Below are 18,776 nucleotides of genomic sequence, written 5' to 3'. Positions count from 1 at the left end.
CCTTGTGGCATTAATGCCACATATCCCCATTAGTATTTTGTGCACACACACAATGAAAAAAGGGCATCCTATGGTATCACAATTTGTCATTGTATCTCTCTTTGTTGCTTTTTCACTCTGCTTGATTAATGTTAATTTGTTTTAGCACTTTACCCTTCCTCAATTACAACTGCACAATTTGAGTCAGGTAAAAAATAAAAAGTAGTTCACAATTGGAGAGTTCTGAGACGTATACATTTACCATTGCCCTGGCCTAGCGCTACTCAGATTTATGTCAAAAGGTTCAGTTTGCAAACAAGGGAAGGAAATGATTTGTTTATTTGCATACATACAATACATTCAAATAAGTAAACCTACCTACTGTGTTGTTCTCTCCATTCAAAATGTCTCCTTTTATGTGTTGCTGAAATGTTACTTTCCCAACATCAATGTGTAAGCGATGAACATTTGTCATGCCAGAGCTTTTTTATTTTCCACATTTACAGAATTGGATGTGTCAGTACAGCGTTCATACAGAAAGCCCACTTTTCCATACAGCAAACAATCACATAAACATATTGCATATCTCCTCACACTATGTACAGTACAGGCTTAAGTCAGGATCAAGCTTGGGCCACTTGCACACTTAAGCCTAATTTATACTTTGTCGTATGGCCATTTCGTTCTTTTGGGCAGGCAACATATAAATTAGGCTTTATCATCATACTCAATCGCTCTAGACTGAGAACAAGATAATGGCCTTGGAGAGGTTGAATGGTCAACTCTGATATACATTTATCAGAGAGAATAGTGTTATTGGAATGGCTTTATACCTCAAGGGGGCAATTTAAGGAAAACAAACTTGCAAATTCGGGATTGTCTGATAATAAATTTTAAGTATGAATTTGAACTATTTCTCCATTCCAGACACAATGACCTACTCAAGAATCGATAAATGTATAGGACTATGAACTGATATACTGAAAAATTGGGAGTTAAATGAATGTGCTGGGTTTGTAAAGCGCCTTGGAAAAAGGCGCTATATAAATGCACCATTTGCTGTTAAGTGAAGGATGTCTGTTGAGGACAATGGAGATACTATTACTACTTTGGTGGTAGGAGAGTAAGTAACACCATGTTGGACCCTGGACTAGTGAGGTATTTGAATTTAAACTCGCTTCTCCACAGGAGTGACAAGTGGGGTTTATCAGGGTCAACTGAAAATGTTCATATTGTCAGACATTTGAACCTATATAACCTAGCAGCAAGAAAGCAAAAAGGGTTCATAAAAAAGGGTGAATATTAAAATTGAACAAGTCCAGGTTTGCTCACAAAAGTTCTGTAGTGAATCTGTGAATGCTATTTTGATACGGTTTGAAATGTTCACACTTCCAACATTTGGATTCCATGTTTGCAATTCATTCAAATGAATCACAAGATAGTAAAACTGTCTACATTGACAAAAACAAAAGTAGTAAATGAAAGTATTGGGTGTTCTTGGATCCAGTCTCTAATTTGCTCTTTGGAACTAAGACTTCTGAATACACTGGTGATCAAGATTAACCTGTTCAAATGCTCTCCAAATCCACATTGAAATACTCATGTGCTTGTGGCCTAGAATACACGTGACAGATTTGCCAACAAGGTATTTAATGCATTTGGCAACCTATTTTTGGTAAAGCATGATATTGTTTGCCATCCAACACCATGACAATACATTTTGGCAACTGCAGCATATGGTTCATTGCAGGGAACCAAAAAGCAAAAAAATAACCTCCATCTATCTAATTGCTCAAACACAGCAATTTCAACAACAAAAACAACTCATGTAACCAGTTATAGTTCCCTTGCTTAAATCAAGCATTGCTGTGTGCCATAATGTCCACAAACCCAGTTTAAACATTACACAGAAAAAGCAAACATGCCCTGTAACTGTGTTCATGAAATAAATTCAACCTGTTTGTGTGCTAGACTGTAGCAAAAAAATATTTAGATAAACTGGACTGGCACAAAGAGCAAAGAAATGGTATTTAGCCATGAATATAATAACTGAAGATAAATAATATTTGCTTCTGTTTTTCTATGAGAATATCCAATTATTTTTATTGCAAGTATATTCAGACGGCGGACATTTTGCTATTCCTTCATACCCAGCCGAGTAAAGAATTTGTTTCCGGACCGGGTCATATCAAAGAAGACTACAACATATTTGATCCAATGCCTCTCCTGCTTTGCACTAAGCATCCAAGGGTTGGATTGGGGGTAAATCCCTGTGACATATAGCATCATGTCCAGGGGATGTACTTTACATCAAGCTGCCTTGTACTACGGAAACAGGATATTGGCTCCTGAGCTTTGGGTCACATAGCTTGGAAGTAGGGATGTAATCGTCTTTTAATACTACCAGCAATTAAAAACGTCACAATTATATAACCGTAGACTCGGCACAGTATTTCAAAATGCTATCAGCTTCAACTAAGGCAAAAAAGTTGTAGTAAACTTAGCTTTTTAAATTATGATTAAAAAAAAGGAAACTTATAGTAGGATAGTAGTTTTTTTTTAAATAACACATTACAATGTCAAAGCACTGTAGAACTTAACATTATATGTTGTAAACAAACATAATAAAAAGGGGATTGCTAGGTGTGAAAATCTCAATAGACAGATTTGCAGATTTAAGCCTAATTAGTTAAGAGTTAGATTTGAGGCCTAATTAGCACCCGTTTCTTGGTATAATATATTATTTTTATATCTGTTTTTTTGTTAACCTGTGTTCATGTTGTGTCCTTTTTCTACATGAACTTCTCTCAAGCCTCAACAACTACTGGTAACCCGATAAATTAATGTGAATGAAACCATTCTCGTCTTGAGTTTTTCCAAGGTGTGCTAAAGGTGATTGGTTAGCCAGAAGGTAACCTCTCGCTCCATTGTACTAGGGAATCAATGAAGTTCATCTTTTACATTTTAATAATTAAAAAATACTGCATTTTAAATAGTAAAATCAACTAAATGATTACTGCAAGTCCAATTTATCTTTAATAACACTTTTGAAACTCCAAAATCTAGAATAGTTATATCCATTTTTGTGAACTGTTGGTTCCCATTCCCAAGGAGGCTACTTACCACAGGTGGTCGGCAAAGTATTAAGAGCAAAATGTCTGGCGTCTGAATATGGTCAATTAATTTGTAGCACTAGCATTACATTTTTAAAAAATAGTAAAAGTAACATGTTAAACAATTTTAAGGATAAATGATAAAATAGCTGAAATATTGGACCAAATCTTACCAGATCAGAATTTGATAATACTGTTGAGAACCTCTTGCAAAAAACATAAAAATAAATAAATATATAGTATGCAAACGCACTCAATAGCCTGTTTTCCTCAGTGACAAAACCAGTGACTTGTCACTGAAACCGATATGCAGTTATTATGTAGTGTGAACCAATGTCAGTATAGAACTCATAATATACCATTGGCCCTGCCATAGCAGGAAATGCTGATTAAACTGCAGTCCAGCTGGCCAAAGAAAACCCATCATTAGTAGCCAGGAACAGTGTTAGTGGTTTTTCTTCAATGAGATGAATGAGTCTTGATCATAGACTGTAAAAAGTCTTCATACAGAATTGAGACTGAACTGCAACAAAAATCTAATCACAACAATGAATTAGGAGTGGTTCTGGTATAAATGGAGTGGTTAAGAGGGCTTTTCGCATTTGCAGCGCTTGTGTTTATGACTGTGTTTCTTGGTGAATGCATGAAGGTAATGTGTTAAAAGTTCATGGCTGCCCTAGGCTTCATGGTCATGAGGATGGGAGAAGCAGAAGGCAGCGGGGCGGCAGGGTGGGGGATATGGCCACAGGGAAAAGACGGGAGCACCAGGCTCCTTTGTTCTCTGCTCTTGCTTCTGTTGTTAACGAACGAACAATGGAGTACTACGCCAGAGAGCGCTGTCGAGGCTTTATCCTGGGATACAGCTGGAAGGGGTTGAGAGAGGGAGAAGATAAACAGTCATTTAAAACCCATTCTGACCTGAGATCAGATTCTAAAAATGTCTTCTACATCCTGACAGTTTTCTGAAAAAGCTATGTTTCTATGTCAGTGGTTCTTCGATTTTTCAAAAATAGCAGATCTACAAGCTCATAGCGTGCCACCGAGTGGCGCGCTATGAGCTTGTAGATCTGCTATTTTTCAATAGCTAAAGCATAACGTAATCCTAACACCAAAAGGGGTTCCTGCCCAAAATGGGTTAACATAAGACAGATTTTGTTTTACTTATGACTCAAGATGAACAATTCAGGTTTCAAATGATCTACATAACTAATTACAGTAACTGAAGAGTTTGACCTTTTTTAACACAGTCACTTATGCATTTTTGGTTTGTTTTATTTATTGAATCAAAAGGCTCGGTGTAGGTAGGATATTAGTGGTATCTTTCCTATGTGTAACCCCTGGATTCAAACATGGGTCTCCCAAGAGGGAAACCAAACATCTACCACTCACCCAGGAGATATATATTATATATATACAGGGCTGCACATAAGCGGTGCACCAGTGCGCATGCGTCGTCAAAATTCATTATGCGCTGTCAATCAAGCGCCGGGAAGCGCTTCTGCGTACTGGGGCCGCCCAGAATGATTATTATGGCCAGAATACCATAGAGTATTAACCCATTCTGACCTGAGATCAGATTCTAAAAATGTCTATTACATCCTGACAGTTTCATTATTAACCCATTCTGACCTGAGATCAGATTCTAAAAGTGTCTTCGATTTTTCAAAAATAGCAGACCTACAAGCTCGTATCGCGCCACTCGGTGGCGCGATATGAGCTTGTAGATCTGCTATTTTTAAATAGCTAAAGCATAACATGATGCTGACACCAAAATGGGTGCCCGGTCAGAATGGGTTAAAAGGATAGAGACTGATCTGGCGCGAAGCTCCACCCTCCATGTCAGTGGAAGTTGCTCAGGGGCGTTTTAAAGCACCCGGAAGGACCGTCTACTTCCGCCTTTTTCCGATTTCTTCCGTGAAACCGAGCACTCAATGTTAAAGCCCAGCTGCACGGGGTTTCCTCGTCATGAATCCACGGGTCCGCCTGCAGTCCTTCCTCTTACCACTAGGGCCCAGTGCTTCAACGTTGGAGCGCCTCACTGGCCCCTTTCAGAATACTAGTAAATTCTGTGGCGAGAGCATTTCCCACCGACTGCCACTCGAAGTAGCTACTGGCCAATCACAGCACGTCTTGCACAAGTGCACTGGCCATTGTGGCTAATCACAGCGCGTCCTTACTCAAACGAGGGAGGATTCCATGCTGCTCAATGCTGGGAGGAGGTAGGTTGACAGGAGGTCAGGAGTTTACTACTGAGAAAACCTGAGACAAATGGTTCGGCTTCTCCGTTTCAGATGTGGAGCGAACTAAAAAGTAAAAGTTGTAAAAGGGCATGCTTTGGATGCTTTGCACTCTTCCCATTCGCCACTGTGCTTGTGTTTGTTTTCCGGGTGCTGGAGCAAGTTGCTCGTGTGCGATGCCGTCTCTCACAGCCTAGGCACCGGCCACCGACTTTTTACGGGCAACAGGTTTCGGGAGGAGTGCAAAGCATTGCGGACTGGCACTGCTGCTGCACAACATGAAGCTTATCAACATGACAACAGTGTGACCCGACATACTGTCCCTTATTATCGTAAAGTCGGGTAGTGTACACTGTTTATTTTGCACCGAGGAGCCATGTGTGTCTGTCTGACTGTCTGACTCTGTGTTGACTGTGTACATCGCCTCGGCTAAAAACAAAAGGGAAGCCTGACGTATGCTTCGCCGTACGACGTGTCGTATGTTAAACAAATAGCTGATCTGCAAGCTCACAACATGTCGCCTCCGCAACACGTTGTGAGTTAGTAGATCGGCTAGTAAAAATTAAAAAAAAAAGTATCTAAATATTGCTTTGATGCTCATATTATCCTTAGGAAGTATTAAGAAGTTTGTATTAGAATTGGGCTGGAATACACATGGACCTATAGCTGCAATTTGCAACTTATAATGGGATGAATCTAGAGTTGCAATACTCTCCATTGACTCCCCAGTCCCCACTTATCCAATAAATATCGTTTTGCTATAAGTTATTCATGCATCCTTCTTTTATCCATCCAGCGAGACAGGTCGCCACATTTTAGGAGCACCAAGTAACTCCTCCAGGTGCTCCTCTGAGTACTAGACGAAAAAAGTTGTGTGCAGCCCTGTATATATATATATATATAAGGAGATATATTAGGCTTAAGGTAGGGCCACTCTGCAAAATGCACCCCAATTTTACCTCCACCACCAAAAAACCTGATCCCAGACCAGCCTCCAATGTAGCCAACTGGAAATGAACCTACCGCATGGGAAAACCTGAACATCTAAAGATCATCAAAACAGGAATCTCTCCCTGGTCAAGGAGATATTAGGCTTCTGGTCTCCACAAATACATGGTTTGAGTGATTCTCAAACCTTTTAATTTCAACGACACCCATAACTCAGAGTGTACAATTTGTACACTGTCAGAGCGTACAATTTGTATACTGTCATAGTTAGACATGCAAGTGTCCATTTGTAAACCCCCAACGAACCCTGAGGGTCTGTGGAATCCATTTTGAGAAGCACTGGTGTACAGTAAATGAATGGAAACTGTCTCAATATGTGTGTGTATTGTTACCCCGAGCAGGTTGCGGGGTACATAGCCCTCCTTGTCTTCCAGACGCGCCCACCACCACTCTGTCTCACTGTCGTCCTGTCGCCGTAGGATGGTGATGGCGTCGCCCTCGCTGAAAGTCAACTCGTCTGGACTCTGAGCTTCATACACCCACAGGGCAAACACCCCACCCTTGTTCATCACACCCAGCTTCTCCTGAACACCTGGATAATAAAATAAGCAAAAAATAAGCAATACAAGTTTTTAGTCAAATTGTCACTTTGCCACATTACTTCTTCATTTATTTTTTACATCACTAGCGGAACCGCATATCCTTTTCCAACCGGAAGCACCTACCACTACGAGTTCACTGCACACCTGCGCATACAGTTACTGCACTGACGATGGGCACTTCATTTTTTACTTTTTCTTCTCCCTTAACCGAGAGTAGCCTTGGACGTGCCAAGACCACCACCACCCCAGTGGAGTACAAGTTTAGACTTGTATATGGATTTAGTAGTTATATTAAAACCAAATGCCCTGTTTGACTTATTCATCCATTCATATACTTTCAAATTGATTTAAAATAGTCATGTATCTCACTGTAAAGGTTATCAGTCAGAAACCAAATGAGTGCATATGGTGTAAAAGGCAGATTAGTGCATATAGTGTAAAAGGCAGATTAGTGCATATAGTGTAAAAGGCTCACCGTATAGGAACTGAGAACACTGGATATACCCCTCCTCCATCTCCTCGCATTTATCTGCAGCAGTCTCCACGTCACTGATGGTGCTGGCAAAGATGGCTGCCCCGGACTCCACCAGCAACTTACAGAGATGCACACTGTTGCAGGAGGCTGCGCAATGAAGTGGTGTCCTGCTCACACACACACACACACACGCACAAAATAGTAGTATTGCAACGATGTATCGGCCACATAATCGGTATCGGCCAATATTGCTATTATCGGTATCGGCAAATAAAAGTGACATTAACCGATGGCAGTAGCCGATGTTCATCTGTTGTTGACGCATACATTTTGCATTGGCTATGTTTAAGTTTAATACATGATTCTTCTTGTAATGTTCCAATGGCATGAGATCGAAATAAACCATTCAAACCTATGTTGGCAGCCTACCAAGCTGTAGATTCTGAACATTTATTTCTTGTATTGAATATGTACTTGTTTCTCTAGCACAAAAGGGGGAGATAAAAACAACAAAAACTAAATAAACATATATATATATATATATGCGCTGAATGGTATTGGCGACACAACCCTTCAAGTGCACAAGGGAAGGAGGGAGCTTGGGCTCACCATCCGTCGCTGTCCGCCGCGTTGACATTCACGCCAAAATCCAGCAGGAACTTGACTATGTGGTGATGTCCTGCACACACAGCGTTGTGCAGGGGCGTGATGCCCTCGTCATTGGGAGTGCTAGGGTTCTCCACCTGGAGAGAGAAAGGATCACATGGAAGGTGAGCACAACTAGTTCAGACAATTCTTTTCAAAATAAACATAAAATTAAATAGGAGTGCACGCACACGCGCACACACACACACACACACACACACACACACACACACACACACACACACACACACACACACACACACACACACACACACACACACACACACACACACACACACACACACACACACACACACACACACACACACACACACACACACACACACACACACACACACACACACACACCTCATAGATGATCCTTTGGACAAGATCAAACTCTCCCTCTAACGAGGCATCGAGCAGGAGAGCCAATGGGTTGAACTTCACCCGAAGGCCATGTCCGGTGCGCTCAGAGTCAGGCTTCTTTAAGTTTGTACGTTTCTCCTGTATCAAAATGAAGAGAAGAAAAGAAAAGGCTGTGATTTGTGATTCTTTTTGCTCTTGGAAACTAAAGTTAATTGTATCCAAAGTTTAGCTTAGCTAAGGTGTCCATGCAATGCATGACGTGTTTCTCTCACCAGGGGCTGTGAGTTTGAAGGTGCCATGTTGCACTCCTCTGGCGTGCTGACCTCTGGCACAGGGCTGGGGAGAGAGGCCTCACAGCTCCCCAAGTTATTGTTGTTGTCGTCGTCCTCTGACTCCTCTGGCACATCGGGGTTCCCAACCCCCTCTGGTGGCGAGGGTTCTGGCTGGTTGTCATTGGCGTCAGTAGGCCGAGGCTCTGAGGCCAACTCCTCTTCCCCTGGGGGAGGCAGAAGCACCGTTTCAGAGGGGAGGTTGCCGTTGTCCGTGTCGGCCACAGAGTCCCCACCCATGTAGCCAGGAGGGTTGGCCGGCTGGTAAAACGGCGTTCCATTACCTCCGCCACCGCTTCCACCGCCTCCACTGACTCCGTTTCCCTCTATGCCCCCTGCCAGCGTGTTGAATCTCTGGTACAGCAGCTTCTGGATGTTGGGCCCGGCGGGCCCCTCTGGCTCCGTGATGGAGCTGCGCTTCTTGAGGGGCCGGGGAGCGTTGGACAGCTTTTTGCGGAGCACCTCCAGGTCTGCGTCGCTCTGGTAGCGTAATGGGGAGTGCACCATTGGTGTCAGCTTGGTGGGACTCAGGGGCCGTGGGATGTTCTCAACGCTGGGAGGGGGAGCGGACAGCTCCAGTGGCTGGAAGCCCTCCAGTTCATCTGCCTCCCCATCCACAGCATCACCACCACTGGGGTGGCCCAGGAACATGGGGAACGCGCCCACCGTCTGCATGAAGGGTAAGGGCGAAGGGGGCGTAGAGCTGGAGTGGAGAACAGGTTTCCCATACACTATAAAAACACAAACAGAACAGAATGAATCATGAGAGCATGGCAATAGAACTCAAACTGACAATATAATATATATATATATATATGATGCCTACATACAGAATTACCTGGTTGGTACTGCCACAGTACAGTACATAAAGATGATTACATCTATGAATTAAGCATCAATACAGTCTAGACAGAAAGCTTTTTGTAATAATTAAGCAGAACACGAGAGTGAGAATGTTATTATCTCATTTATCGCCAATTGCGCCTTTTGATTTTGTATGTACCTCTCCGCCGATGACGCCTTATCACACCTTTTTTAATATCAATTGATTACGGTGATCAATTGTGTCCTGTATGCGCTCATAACACTCCGGTTCCGGTGCGGTGAAGAAAACAAACAGAAATGGAATTTCCGCTGGTTTATGCAGTCTACAGTTTTTAAAATCTGAATATCTCAGATTCTTCTTTTTGGATCAAAACCAGCTTGATTTGGCCCGGACGGCTGTCGTAGCCGTTTGGGCACCTTGGCTGGTAATCCAGTCTGGCAGTGTGCCGCAGGTTCGACTCCCGATCCCGACGGCCTTTACTGCGTGTCACCCCCCCCCCATCTCCCCATTTCCTGTCAGCCTACTGTATACATATCGGTCTATAAAAAATAAAATAAAATAAAATAAAATAAAATAAAATAAAATAAAATAAAATAAAATAAAATAAAATAAAATAAAATAAAATAAAATAAAATAAAATAAAATAAAATAAAATAAAATAAAATAAAATAAAATAAAATAAAATAAAATAAAATAAAATAAAATACAAGCTTGATTTGCAGATCATTTCTCTAAACGATATGATCCTAGTTTACAAGAAGTATGTTTTGGGTGGATTAAATCGTGGGAAATGTTACATAGCAAATTTTTACTACCAAATTGGCTTTCAAACAAAAGGTGCTAGTTGAAAATGCATGTGCGGCGCTCTGAGCCCTCCACCAGAAGGCGCTGTATGAGTTAAAAATAGCATCACCAATAACATGACCAAGACTGTTCTTCAGCTTTTATATAAGAGTTAATGATAAATAAGCAGTATAATACATTCTCATGATCTTTCTCTTAAAGTCCTCTTACCTGCTTTGAGTGCCGGTTTTGGCGGCTGGCCCTTTGGCGCTGCCTGTTGGAGGTACATGTGGTAGATGGAGCTGGAGTTCATGGTAGGTGGGCCCTTGCGGGGCGATTGAGGCCGTGAGCCTCTGTCTGGGATGAAGGGCCTGACTGCCACAGCCAAAGGGGGATCCAGTCGCTCGCTCAACCCAGGAGGAAACATTGGTGAGCTGGGCTGGAAAGTAGGGCTTGGGGGCACAGAGATGCGCTGCTGAATCTGCTGGGAGGATGAGCCCGTGCTGGTGGTCACACGGGGCCAAGCAGGGGCTGGTGGGTTGGGGAGGGGGCGTGCAGCGGGCGATGGATCCTTGCGGCGTTCCAGAGAGCTGCCCATGGTAGAAGGTGTGAGGTGAGAGCCATAGGGAGGGGGCTGTGGCTTGGATATGGCAGGAGAGGAGACCGCCATCTTATTGTCCAGCACCTTAGTTTAAGCAAGGGGATACACAAACATAGATATTAGAAAACCATCATTACATTGGTATTGGACGAGACCGTGGCCCATAGACCATCAAGTCATCTCATGCAAATTCAAGTAGCTTTAAGCCTGAACCACTGCACTGATATTTCCTTTTAAATGCTATGGCATGAGAAAGCGAGAACAATAAGCACTTCTACTGCATCTACGTTTTAAGGCATTGTTAGAAAGGAGACAAACCTTGTCTGCAGTTGGAGCAACAGGAGATCCTGTAGGAGGACTCTTGCCTTGGGAGTCACTCCCTGGCTCCCTCCTGTCAGGTGGTTTGAGGGACGTGTTGTTCTTGCCAACAGTGGACCAGCCTGTATCGTTCGCTAGGAAGGAAAGAGAATGAGGGACACGATGAGCACACTGTTCAAGGGAACACGTCAATCTACAAATGATGGAGGTGATATGAAAAGCGGAGGCATTACAGGACAAAGCGCAAAGCATGGCCACCAGACAGGTGTGAATGGAACTTGCTTTCCTTTCAAGTTATTTTCCTTGCCATGTTAATGGGACCAAATAAGAGGTGGAAAAATAGGATCCAATTTCAAGGAAACCGGCATGTCCATAACAGTATTCATAAATCTATACCATTTTGACCATTTTGAGTAGGGTTGTGTTGAACAGAGCACTCAGGATTTATGAAAGTCTATTCTATTAACTAAACAACCTTGTAGGACTTTCATGTATACAATAAGAATATATATACATATATAATATACAATGATGCTGGTGCAAGTTATTGGAGAAACCATTCATCTCAAAATCACGTAAGTCTGATTCAAGCACCATCCACCAGTATAACTAGATTCATCGCTCTCTCTTCTTTGAGGTTTTACCTAGAGTTCTAGACTAGTGAGGGATTTAACTTTCTCATCTCCAATCTACTGTACCTGCCTAAACCACTTAATTCCTAAATAATATTCCTAGTAATTAAGTTGACCGGGGCCCAGCAAGGTTATGGACTTGGTTGGTCCCCTCCCTTTTCCCCTCTACACCAAATCAATTTGCAAAAATAATAGTCAATCTATACAGTAAGCTCACAATGCACAGATCGGCCATTTCCATCGACACTGCCTATTTTTGGCCAAATGTTCGCCAATTATGACATGCCCAGGGGGGGCATATAAAAACAAGGATAATAAAACATAAATACAATACAAAAAAATAATACCCAGTAAAGATCCGGGGAAAGAGGAGAAAAACGAATTGAAAGGAATCAAATTTGATAGATGTTATATTGTTGAGACAAACATTATTGAAAGACAGATGAGAGTGAAGTGAATCAAATGATATTTATACAGTGCATGAACAAGTCAAATATCCTTTCCATTTGGAATACATGACATACAAGTGGTGATGTGGCTGTTAAAGGACCATGCTGCCTTCAATTCATTCTATTGTCCATGCTGACTCATAGATTCTATCATTTAGATTCCCGTTTTTTATTTCTTAGATTTCATGAGTTAACATTTTCCTTATAGTTCTGAACTTCCATGAATGAATCATGAGTCATTGCTGGATAAACTTCATTGTGCATTTAACACATTATGTGCCCTTTCATTCTTTCAAAATGGCGACCCAGGGTGCCCACTTTTAGACCCACTTTGACATTAAAAATAAAAATAAAAAACAAGACGTCCACAGACGTCCTGGGCACCACATGCGTTAATTCCTAGGACGTCTGGCGACGTTTTGGCACAAAATGTGTTAAGAGGTTTGTAGTCAAAGTTTTTGAAGTCTAAATAATCTCTTTTGCAAGATATTTTTCATACCGTACTTAAATATATCGACTCCAATGGCTTCCATGGAACTTAAATAATTTACTAAATGCTTTGGAGAACAATCGTCAGTATACTATGAGTTGTAGCCAATGGGCTAAACAGAAAGCCAGTATGGTCCTTTAAGTGATTATGACTTTAATAAGCCTGATCGCTGTGAAGATTTGATATGAGGTGAAAAGTTAGTTAGGCTGGAGATATTATGGAATTAGATCAAACCTCTACAGCAGGGGTTTTCAACAGGTGGTCTGTGGCATGGAAGTATTGCATGTGGTCCCTAACCATTCACGTAGGATTAGTTGATTTTTAACATTTTCTTTCCACTAGTTGTGAAACAGTGAACTGAATGACCTGGTGACCTATGATGACCATCCATGGAGTAATTTTACTGACAAGTTGGAGGTCAAGAAATTCAACAGAAAAGGGGAGTTTGAATCTCAAGAGGGGGAAGTGCACCGGATTGTCGGTTTGAGTCATTATTATTAGGAAATTATTAGTAGCCTTTGTCCATTGGTTGAGAAACAGTGGGTTGTATACACATGGGATGCATAGCAAGTGATACAAAAGCACTAATCTTAGCGCGAATCCCCAACACAACACAACACAACAGTGGTCTCCAGGTCCAGGTCTCAGGGTGGTGGTACCTCGTTCACAATGAGTTGAAAACCCCTGCTCTAGAGTCATGGAGTTAGACCAAAGCTCTAATTTATTGGATGGCTTTTCATGGACAATGTTTTGGCACTAAACACACCAACATATTTTAAAAGTACACTCTCTCTCTCTCTTACACACACACACACACTCGCGATCAGCAGTGCTTTCTAAGGAAAAAATACTTGCACAAGAGAATTTACAAAATTTCTGCAGGACACTTGACAAATGTTCACAGCCTACCCAGTTTGACGTCATTAGCTGTCCCACAGAGAAAATCATCCAAACTTCAACATGCGCTTTTCGCTTGGACAAACTGGATGCACAATGCAGCGCTCAACAGGGCAGTGGGCAGCTGAATGACATCAAATGAGATCCATCTGCTAACTCTTCTTCTTAACAGATGGCCAGGTCCTTTATCAATTCCCGTACTGAAACTCCTTTGGTCAAACTGTGAAGCGCACAGTGCCTCATTTCTTTATTTTCTGGATGTTCCAAATTCCTGTCAGTGCCAGTTCTTTCTTGTGCAACTCAAATTCAAAAGGCATTATTCAATTATTGCGTTTTGAGATCAATATAGCCGATCCAAGTGTTTTATTGGATATGACAGTCGGGATAAAAAGCATCAGCTGTACGCTGAAGATCTTGCACGCTAGATAGACAAGGTTCAGAAACGTGCCATCCCTTTTGCGTTCACGGCCAGTGGTTCTCAAACGTTTTCATTTCAAGGACCCCCAGTTTGGTATGCATTAGGCCACGGATCCCCAGTTGATACAATTTCCAATATCTTCGAATCCCAATATGCACCGCAAAATCCTAACTCAGAGAGTGTACATTTGGTTCCATTTGTACACTCTCGGAGCGACAGACCTCGACTCCTTTGGAATCCCTGGAGGAACCCCCGGACCCCACTTTGAGAACCACTGGATTTACGCAAACCTGTGCACTCACGGGACGCGCCGTCAGAGCCGGTGGAGGCTACGTGGCCTGGCTGCTGGGAGTCGGGAGTGGGTGGAGCCACCGGATCCACAACAATGTCTAAATCAGACACCTTCCAAGGGCCGGGAGGCTTTCGCACACCGTCTACCCCAGGCAGCGTTGTGCGCCCCCCACCCCACCCCAAGTTCATCAAAGATGCCACAAAGAGAGACAACATCAGAGACAACGGGACAGGAGAAAAAGAAAAGAGGGAAAGGAATAACAATATACACCACAAAAGGAAGAGAGAGTGAGGTTAGAGCAGGAGGAAAACGAAATTCCAAGTTGAGGCAGAGAATAAAATGGGAGCAGATAAGTCGAAATAGGCAGAAAACAGACGAACAGTTGACGCCAGAGGGGATTTCACTCACGAGGCATTCATGCAAAATGTGATTATGGGCTAAGATTGAAAAATGATGTATCACAGTAGTACGACTCATATGTACGTCTGGGATTACAATCTAGCCTGGAATCTGAAGTTGTACCAGAAGCATTTTAGCACTATTTCACCTACTCTGTTAACATCTCTCAAAAATAAAGTGGTTTAGGCTGCTTAACATTATTAGATTCAAGTTAGTAATACTACAGCACTCAATGTATCAGTTTGTTGAATTTCCCTTGAAAATCAGAGACAAATCTCAGTATAGACGTTGGGTGGACGTACATATAGCAGAGCTTGACCAACCTGATTTGGATCGGCCATGGTTGGCCTGGGTATTGACACCTAGTGTCTGAGGCTTGAGAGGTTCAGGTGGCACGGTGTAGCCACTGTCCTGTCGGCCCGGCACAGGGACTTGGATGTAGGGTCCAACGGCAGCTACGCGACCCAGAGTTCCAGCAGATGGCTGGGGAGACGGGGGCCCATTCGCTCTGTTCAGCTAAAGATGGAGAAAGTGAACATTTAAAGTGTTAACGTGCATGTATAGTGGTAAACGGCTGTCATAATGAATGTAAATTCTAGACAAAACCCTTTTGTTTTCTACCCATGAATGGAAAAAACAAGCAAATTTTTATTTTAAATGTGTATTGTTTTATAGTTCTACTACTAAGAATTATCCCACACTTCCATGGTATTGTACAATATCACTATATTGCTTAAATTAAATAATTACATTTGTTTATATGTGAAATTACATTTTCACATTAAAATCAACTGAATATCCAATCCATAATCCCAACATGAAAGCAATGAACTTTGACCATAGACTGATGTGATCTGACTTTGACGTATTCTTCATTATGTCATATCCCTACACATTAACAACTACACACACTGGACTGACGTACAATAAGCAAGGAAGCAATCTACACTGGAAGTGGAAGGAAACGTTACATGAGCAGGCGTGTTGAGTGAAATGGAGATGAGGTGGCGTGTTGAGTGAAACGGAGATGAGCAGGTGTCTTGAGTAAAACGGGGAAGAGCAGGTGTTGAGCAGGTGTGTTGGGTGAAATGGTTATGATCAGGTGTGTTGGGTGAAATGGTTATGAGCAGGTGTGTTGGGTGAAATGGTTATGAGCAGGTGTGTTGGGTGAAATGAGGGATGAGCAGGTGTTTTAAGTGAAATGGGGGATGAGCAGGTGTTTTAAGTGAATTGGGGATGAGCAGTTCTGTTGGGTGAAATGGTTATGAGCAGGTGTGTTGAGTGAAATGGTTATGAGCAGGTGTGTTGAGTGAAATGGTTATGAGCAGGTGTGTTGAGTGAAATGGTTATGAGCAGGTGTGTTGGGTGAAATGAGGGATGAGCAGGTGTGTTAAGTGAAATGGTTATGAGCAGGTGTGTTGAGTGAAATGGTTATGAGCAGGTGTGTTGGGTGAAATGAGGGATGAGCAGGTGTGTTAAGTGAAATGGTTATGAGCAGGTGTGTTGAGTGAAATGGTTATGAGCAGGTGTGTTGGGTGAAATGGTTATGATGTGTTAAGTGAAATGGTTATGAGCAGGTGTGTTGGGTGAAATGGTTATGATGTGTTAAGTGAAATGGTTATGAGCAGGTGTGTTGAGTGAAATGGTTATGAGCAGCCGTGTTGGGTGAAATGAGGGATGAGCAGGTGTTTTAAGTGAAATGGGGGATGAGCAGGTGTGTTGGGTGAAACGGGGGATGAGCAGGTGTTTTAAGTGAATTGGGGATGAGCAGTTCTGTTGGGTGAAATGGTTATGAGCAGGTGTGTTGAGTGAAATGGTTATGAGCAGGTGTGTTGAGCGAAATGGTTATGAGCAGGTGTGTTGAGTGAAATGGTTATGAGCAGGTGTGTTGAGCGAAATGGTTATGAGCAGGTGTGTTGAGTGAAATGGTTATGAGCAGGTGTGTTGAGTGAAATGGTTATGAGCAGGTGTGTTGAGTGAAATGGTTATGAACAGGTGTGTTGAGTGAAATGGTTATGAGCAGGTGTGTTGAGCGCTCCTAGCCTTACAGGAAGGTTCTCTTTTTGACGTGCCTCAGCTTTTTTCTTATAGAGGCGATCCCGCAGCTCGCTGATGCGCTTGTCCATGAGCGTCACCTCCATGTTGCGCTTGTTGAGGAGATCCTTCTGCTGCTGCAGCTTGCTGTTTTGCTCCTGGTTCAGCTTGTTGCGGATCTGAGGGGTGACACCGCACATGAAGCGCATAAGGGGTGAAGTAATCTAAAATTAAACGTTTTGTTATGGTTTGATGAAGTTGAAGAAGTAATCAAATTACAAATACAAGCTAAAGTGTGCATTTCATGGTCTAAATTAATAATATATTAAAATGATTAAGGATTAATGATTGATAAAAAACAATATTGTTAGCCAGTCACTAACACATGCACGCGCACACACGCGCATCACTCGCTCACTATGGGTTTCACGACTACTTATTACTAGTTTTCCATAACAGCTGCTGAGTAGTGGTCTTGTACCTGCTGAAAGGTGGATTCTCAGACCTGTTTTAAAGGAATGGCCAGTGATTTTGCATTGTTTTTAGGCAAGGGGTCAGTGCATTCCACACTGGGTTACCTGCAGCTCCTGGTACAGCTTGCGTAGCTCCAGTGCAGCGGTGCCGGTGACCTGGCCACCCAGGGCGGTCTGCAGGCCGTTGAGCTTCCCACGCCGTAGGTCCTCCAGCTGCAGGCTGAGCTGCTCCACGCGCAGCACGGCCGTCTGCAACTCAGACTGCTTCTCCTGAAACAGGCCGCTCACCTGCTCGATCTCTGCCGCTGGATAAGAGCAGGGGGGAAACCAATCAGCTCAGCACAGTTCATTCATTCATTCATTCAAGGGGTGTTGCTTCACGTATCATCAATTCGCCAATCCTATATTCTCAAAAGCCAACATACAAAAACTTTGTTTTTAACCCAGACTATAGAAAACACGATCACGCTGGATCACGATCATGCTGGTTGACAACCGTTAGACAGACAGAGTCAGAGACAGACAGACAGGCTTTAACTCAACATACACAAGTTGCCATTGATGACTTTGCTGTAGTCCACCTGGCCCCTCATTGCTCGGATCTTCTTCAGCTTGGCTTCCTGGCTCTCAACGCGGTCCTTCAGTCTCTGCAGCTTCTCAGTCTCTGAAACGGACTGCTGCTGCCGACGCTCCTGCTGCTTCAGGTAACGCAGACGTTGCTCCTACAGGCAGAGTTTGAGATGAAGAAATGTAAAGGGGAAGAAAAGACGGAAGGATGAATGAGTGGGGGAGAGAGACAGACAGACAGACAGACAGAGAGAAATTGAGCGGAGACTCAAGATTGAGGTTTATTTTATTTTACTCTGTGGTGAATAATAAACGTTTGGGCTTCCAGGTCCCACTGTGGAGACTAGGGGGTTGAATCCTCTGCAGTGCATCCGGATTAACCTGGCACAACAATGTGGATTAAAAAGGCTGAAGCTTGTTTCCATTGTTGTCCACTATAAGACATATGCAGACATATGCAAACAACCATATAAAACACAACAAATAAATTCAATAATAAAAGTTCAGCATGGAGAGGCACTAGGTGGAATAGCATGTTCCTCTACATGGGTTTTGTCCTCCCGTTTTGTCAGGTTAAAAGGAGCGACTGGAAACTTGTGCGACTGGAGAAATTAATTTGGGAATTGCTATGTTGTCACACCAACATAATGAATTCACTAAATTGGGAGAAAAGGGGTAAAATGCAGCCAGCATTCCATTACTTTCATCGTTTGGCTGCAGCTGTGAGATTACTTGTGTCACAAATAATCTCTCAAGAAGGGCAAATACTATTTTGCCTTCACCGAATGGGTTCCCAGATTGTGTCACAAGAGGCAACTGTAGAAACAAGATACCTGAGACCTACTTTGAAAAAGAAGACATGACAGGACATAATACACATGTAGTGCTCTCCAATAAGTA

The 18,776-nt window shown here is 42.7% G+C and overlaps 1 protein-coding gene across 5 annotated transcripts in view; it reads right to left on the bottom strand.

Moving 5' to 3' along the window:
* Positions 1-300: 300 nt before the first annotated feature.
* ppp1r13bb (protein phosphatase 1, regulatory subunit 13Bb) overlaps positions 301-18,776 on the bottom strand; it is a 46,497-nt gene continuing 28,021 nt past the window's right edge. For 3 of the 5 annotated variants that reach the window (XM_083791003.1, XM_083791004.1, XM_083791005.1), the window contains exons 7-19: positions 17,857-18,031; positions 17,415-17,614; positions 16,851-17,015; positions 15,126-15,318; positions 14,414-14,545; positions 11,226-11,359; positions 10,538-10,991; positions 8,641-9,428; positions 8,369-8,506; positions 7,964-8,097; positions 7,355-7,521; positions 6,670-6,869; positions 301-3,955 (exon numbers count right to left, since the gene is read on the bottom strand). In XM_083791003.1, the coding sequence (XP_083647129.1) occupies positions 3,914-3,955; positions 6,670-6,869; positions 7,355-7,521; positions 7,964-8,097; positions 8,369-8,506; positions 8,641-9,428; positions 10,538-10,991; positions 11,226-11,359; positions 14,414-14,545; positions 15,126-15,318; positions 16,851-17,015; positions 17,415-17,614; positions 17,857-18,031 (2,922 nt within the window). In that variant the 3' untranslated portion in view covers positions 301-3,913. The remainder of the gene's footprint in view (positions 3,956-6,669; positions 6,870-7,354; positions 7,522-7,963; positions 8,098-8,368; positions 8,507-8,640; positions 9,429-10,537; positions 10,992-11,225; positions 11,360-14,413; positions 14,546-15,125; positions 15,319-16,850; positions 17,016-17,414; positions 17,615-17,856; positions 18,032-18,776) is intronic. The other 2 variants (XM_083791006.1, XM_083791007.1) reach the window with 2 other exon arrangements.

Source organism: Protomyctophum parallelum (assembly GCF_964188405.1).
Source record: "Protomyctophum parallelum genome assembly, chromosome: 19".
NCBI lineage: Eukaryota > Metazoa > Chordata > Actinopteri > Myctophiformes > Myctophidae > Protomyctophum > Protomyctophum parallelum.
The sequence above is the reverse complement of the archived record's forward strand: the minus strand, read 5'-3'. Positions and strand labels throughout refer to the sequence as shown.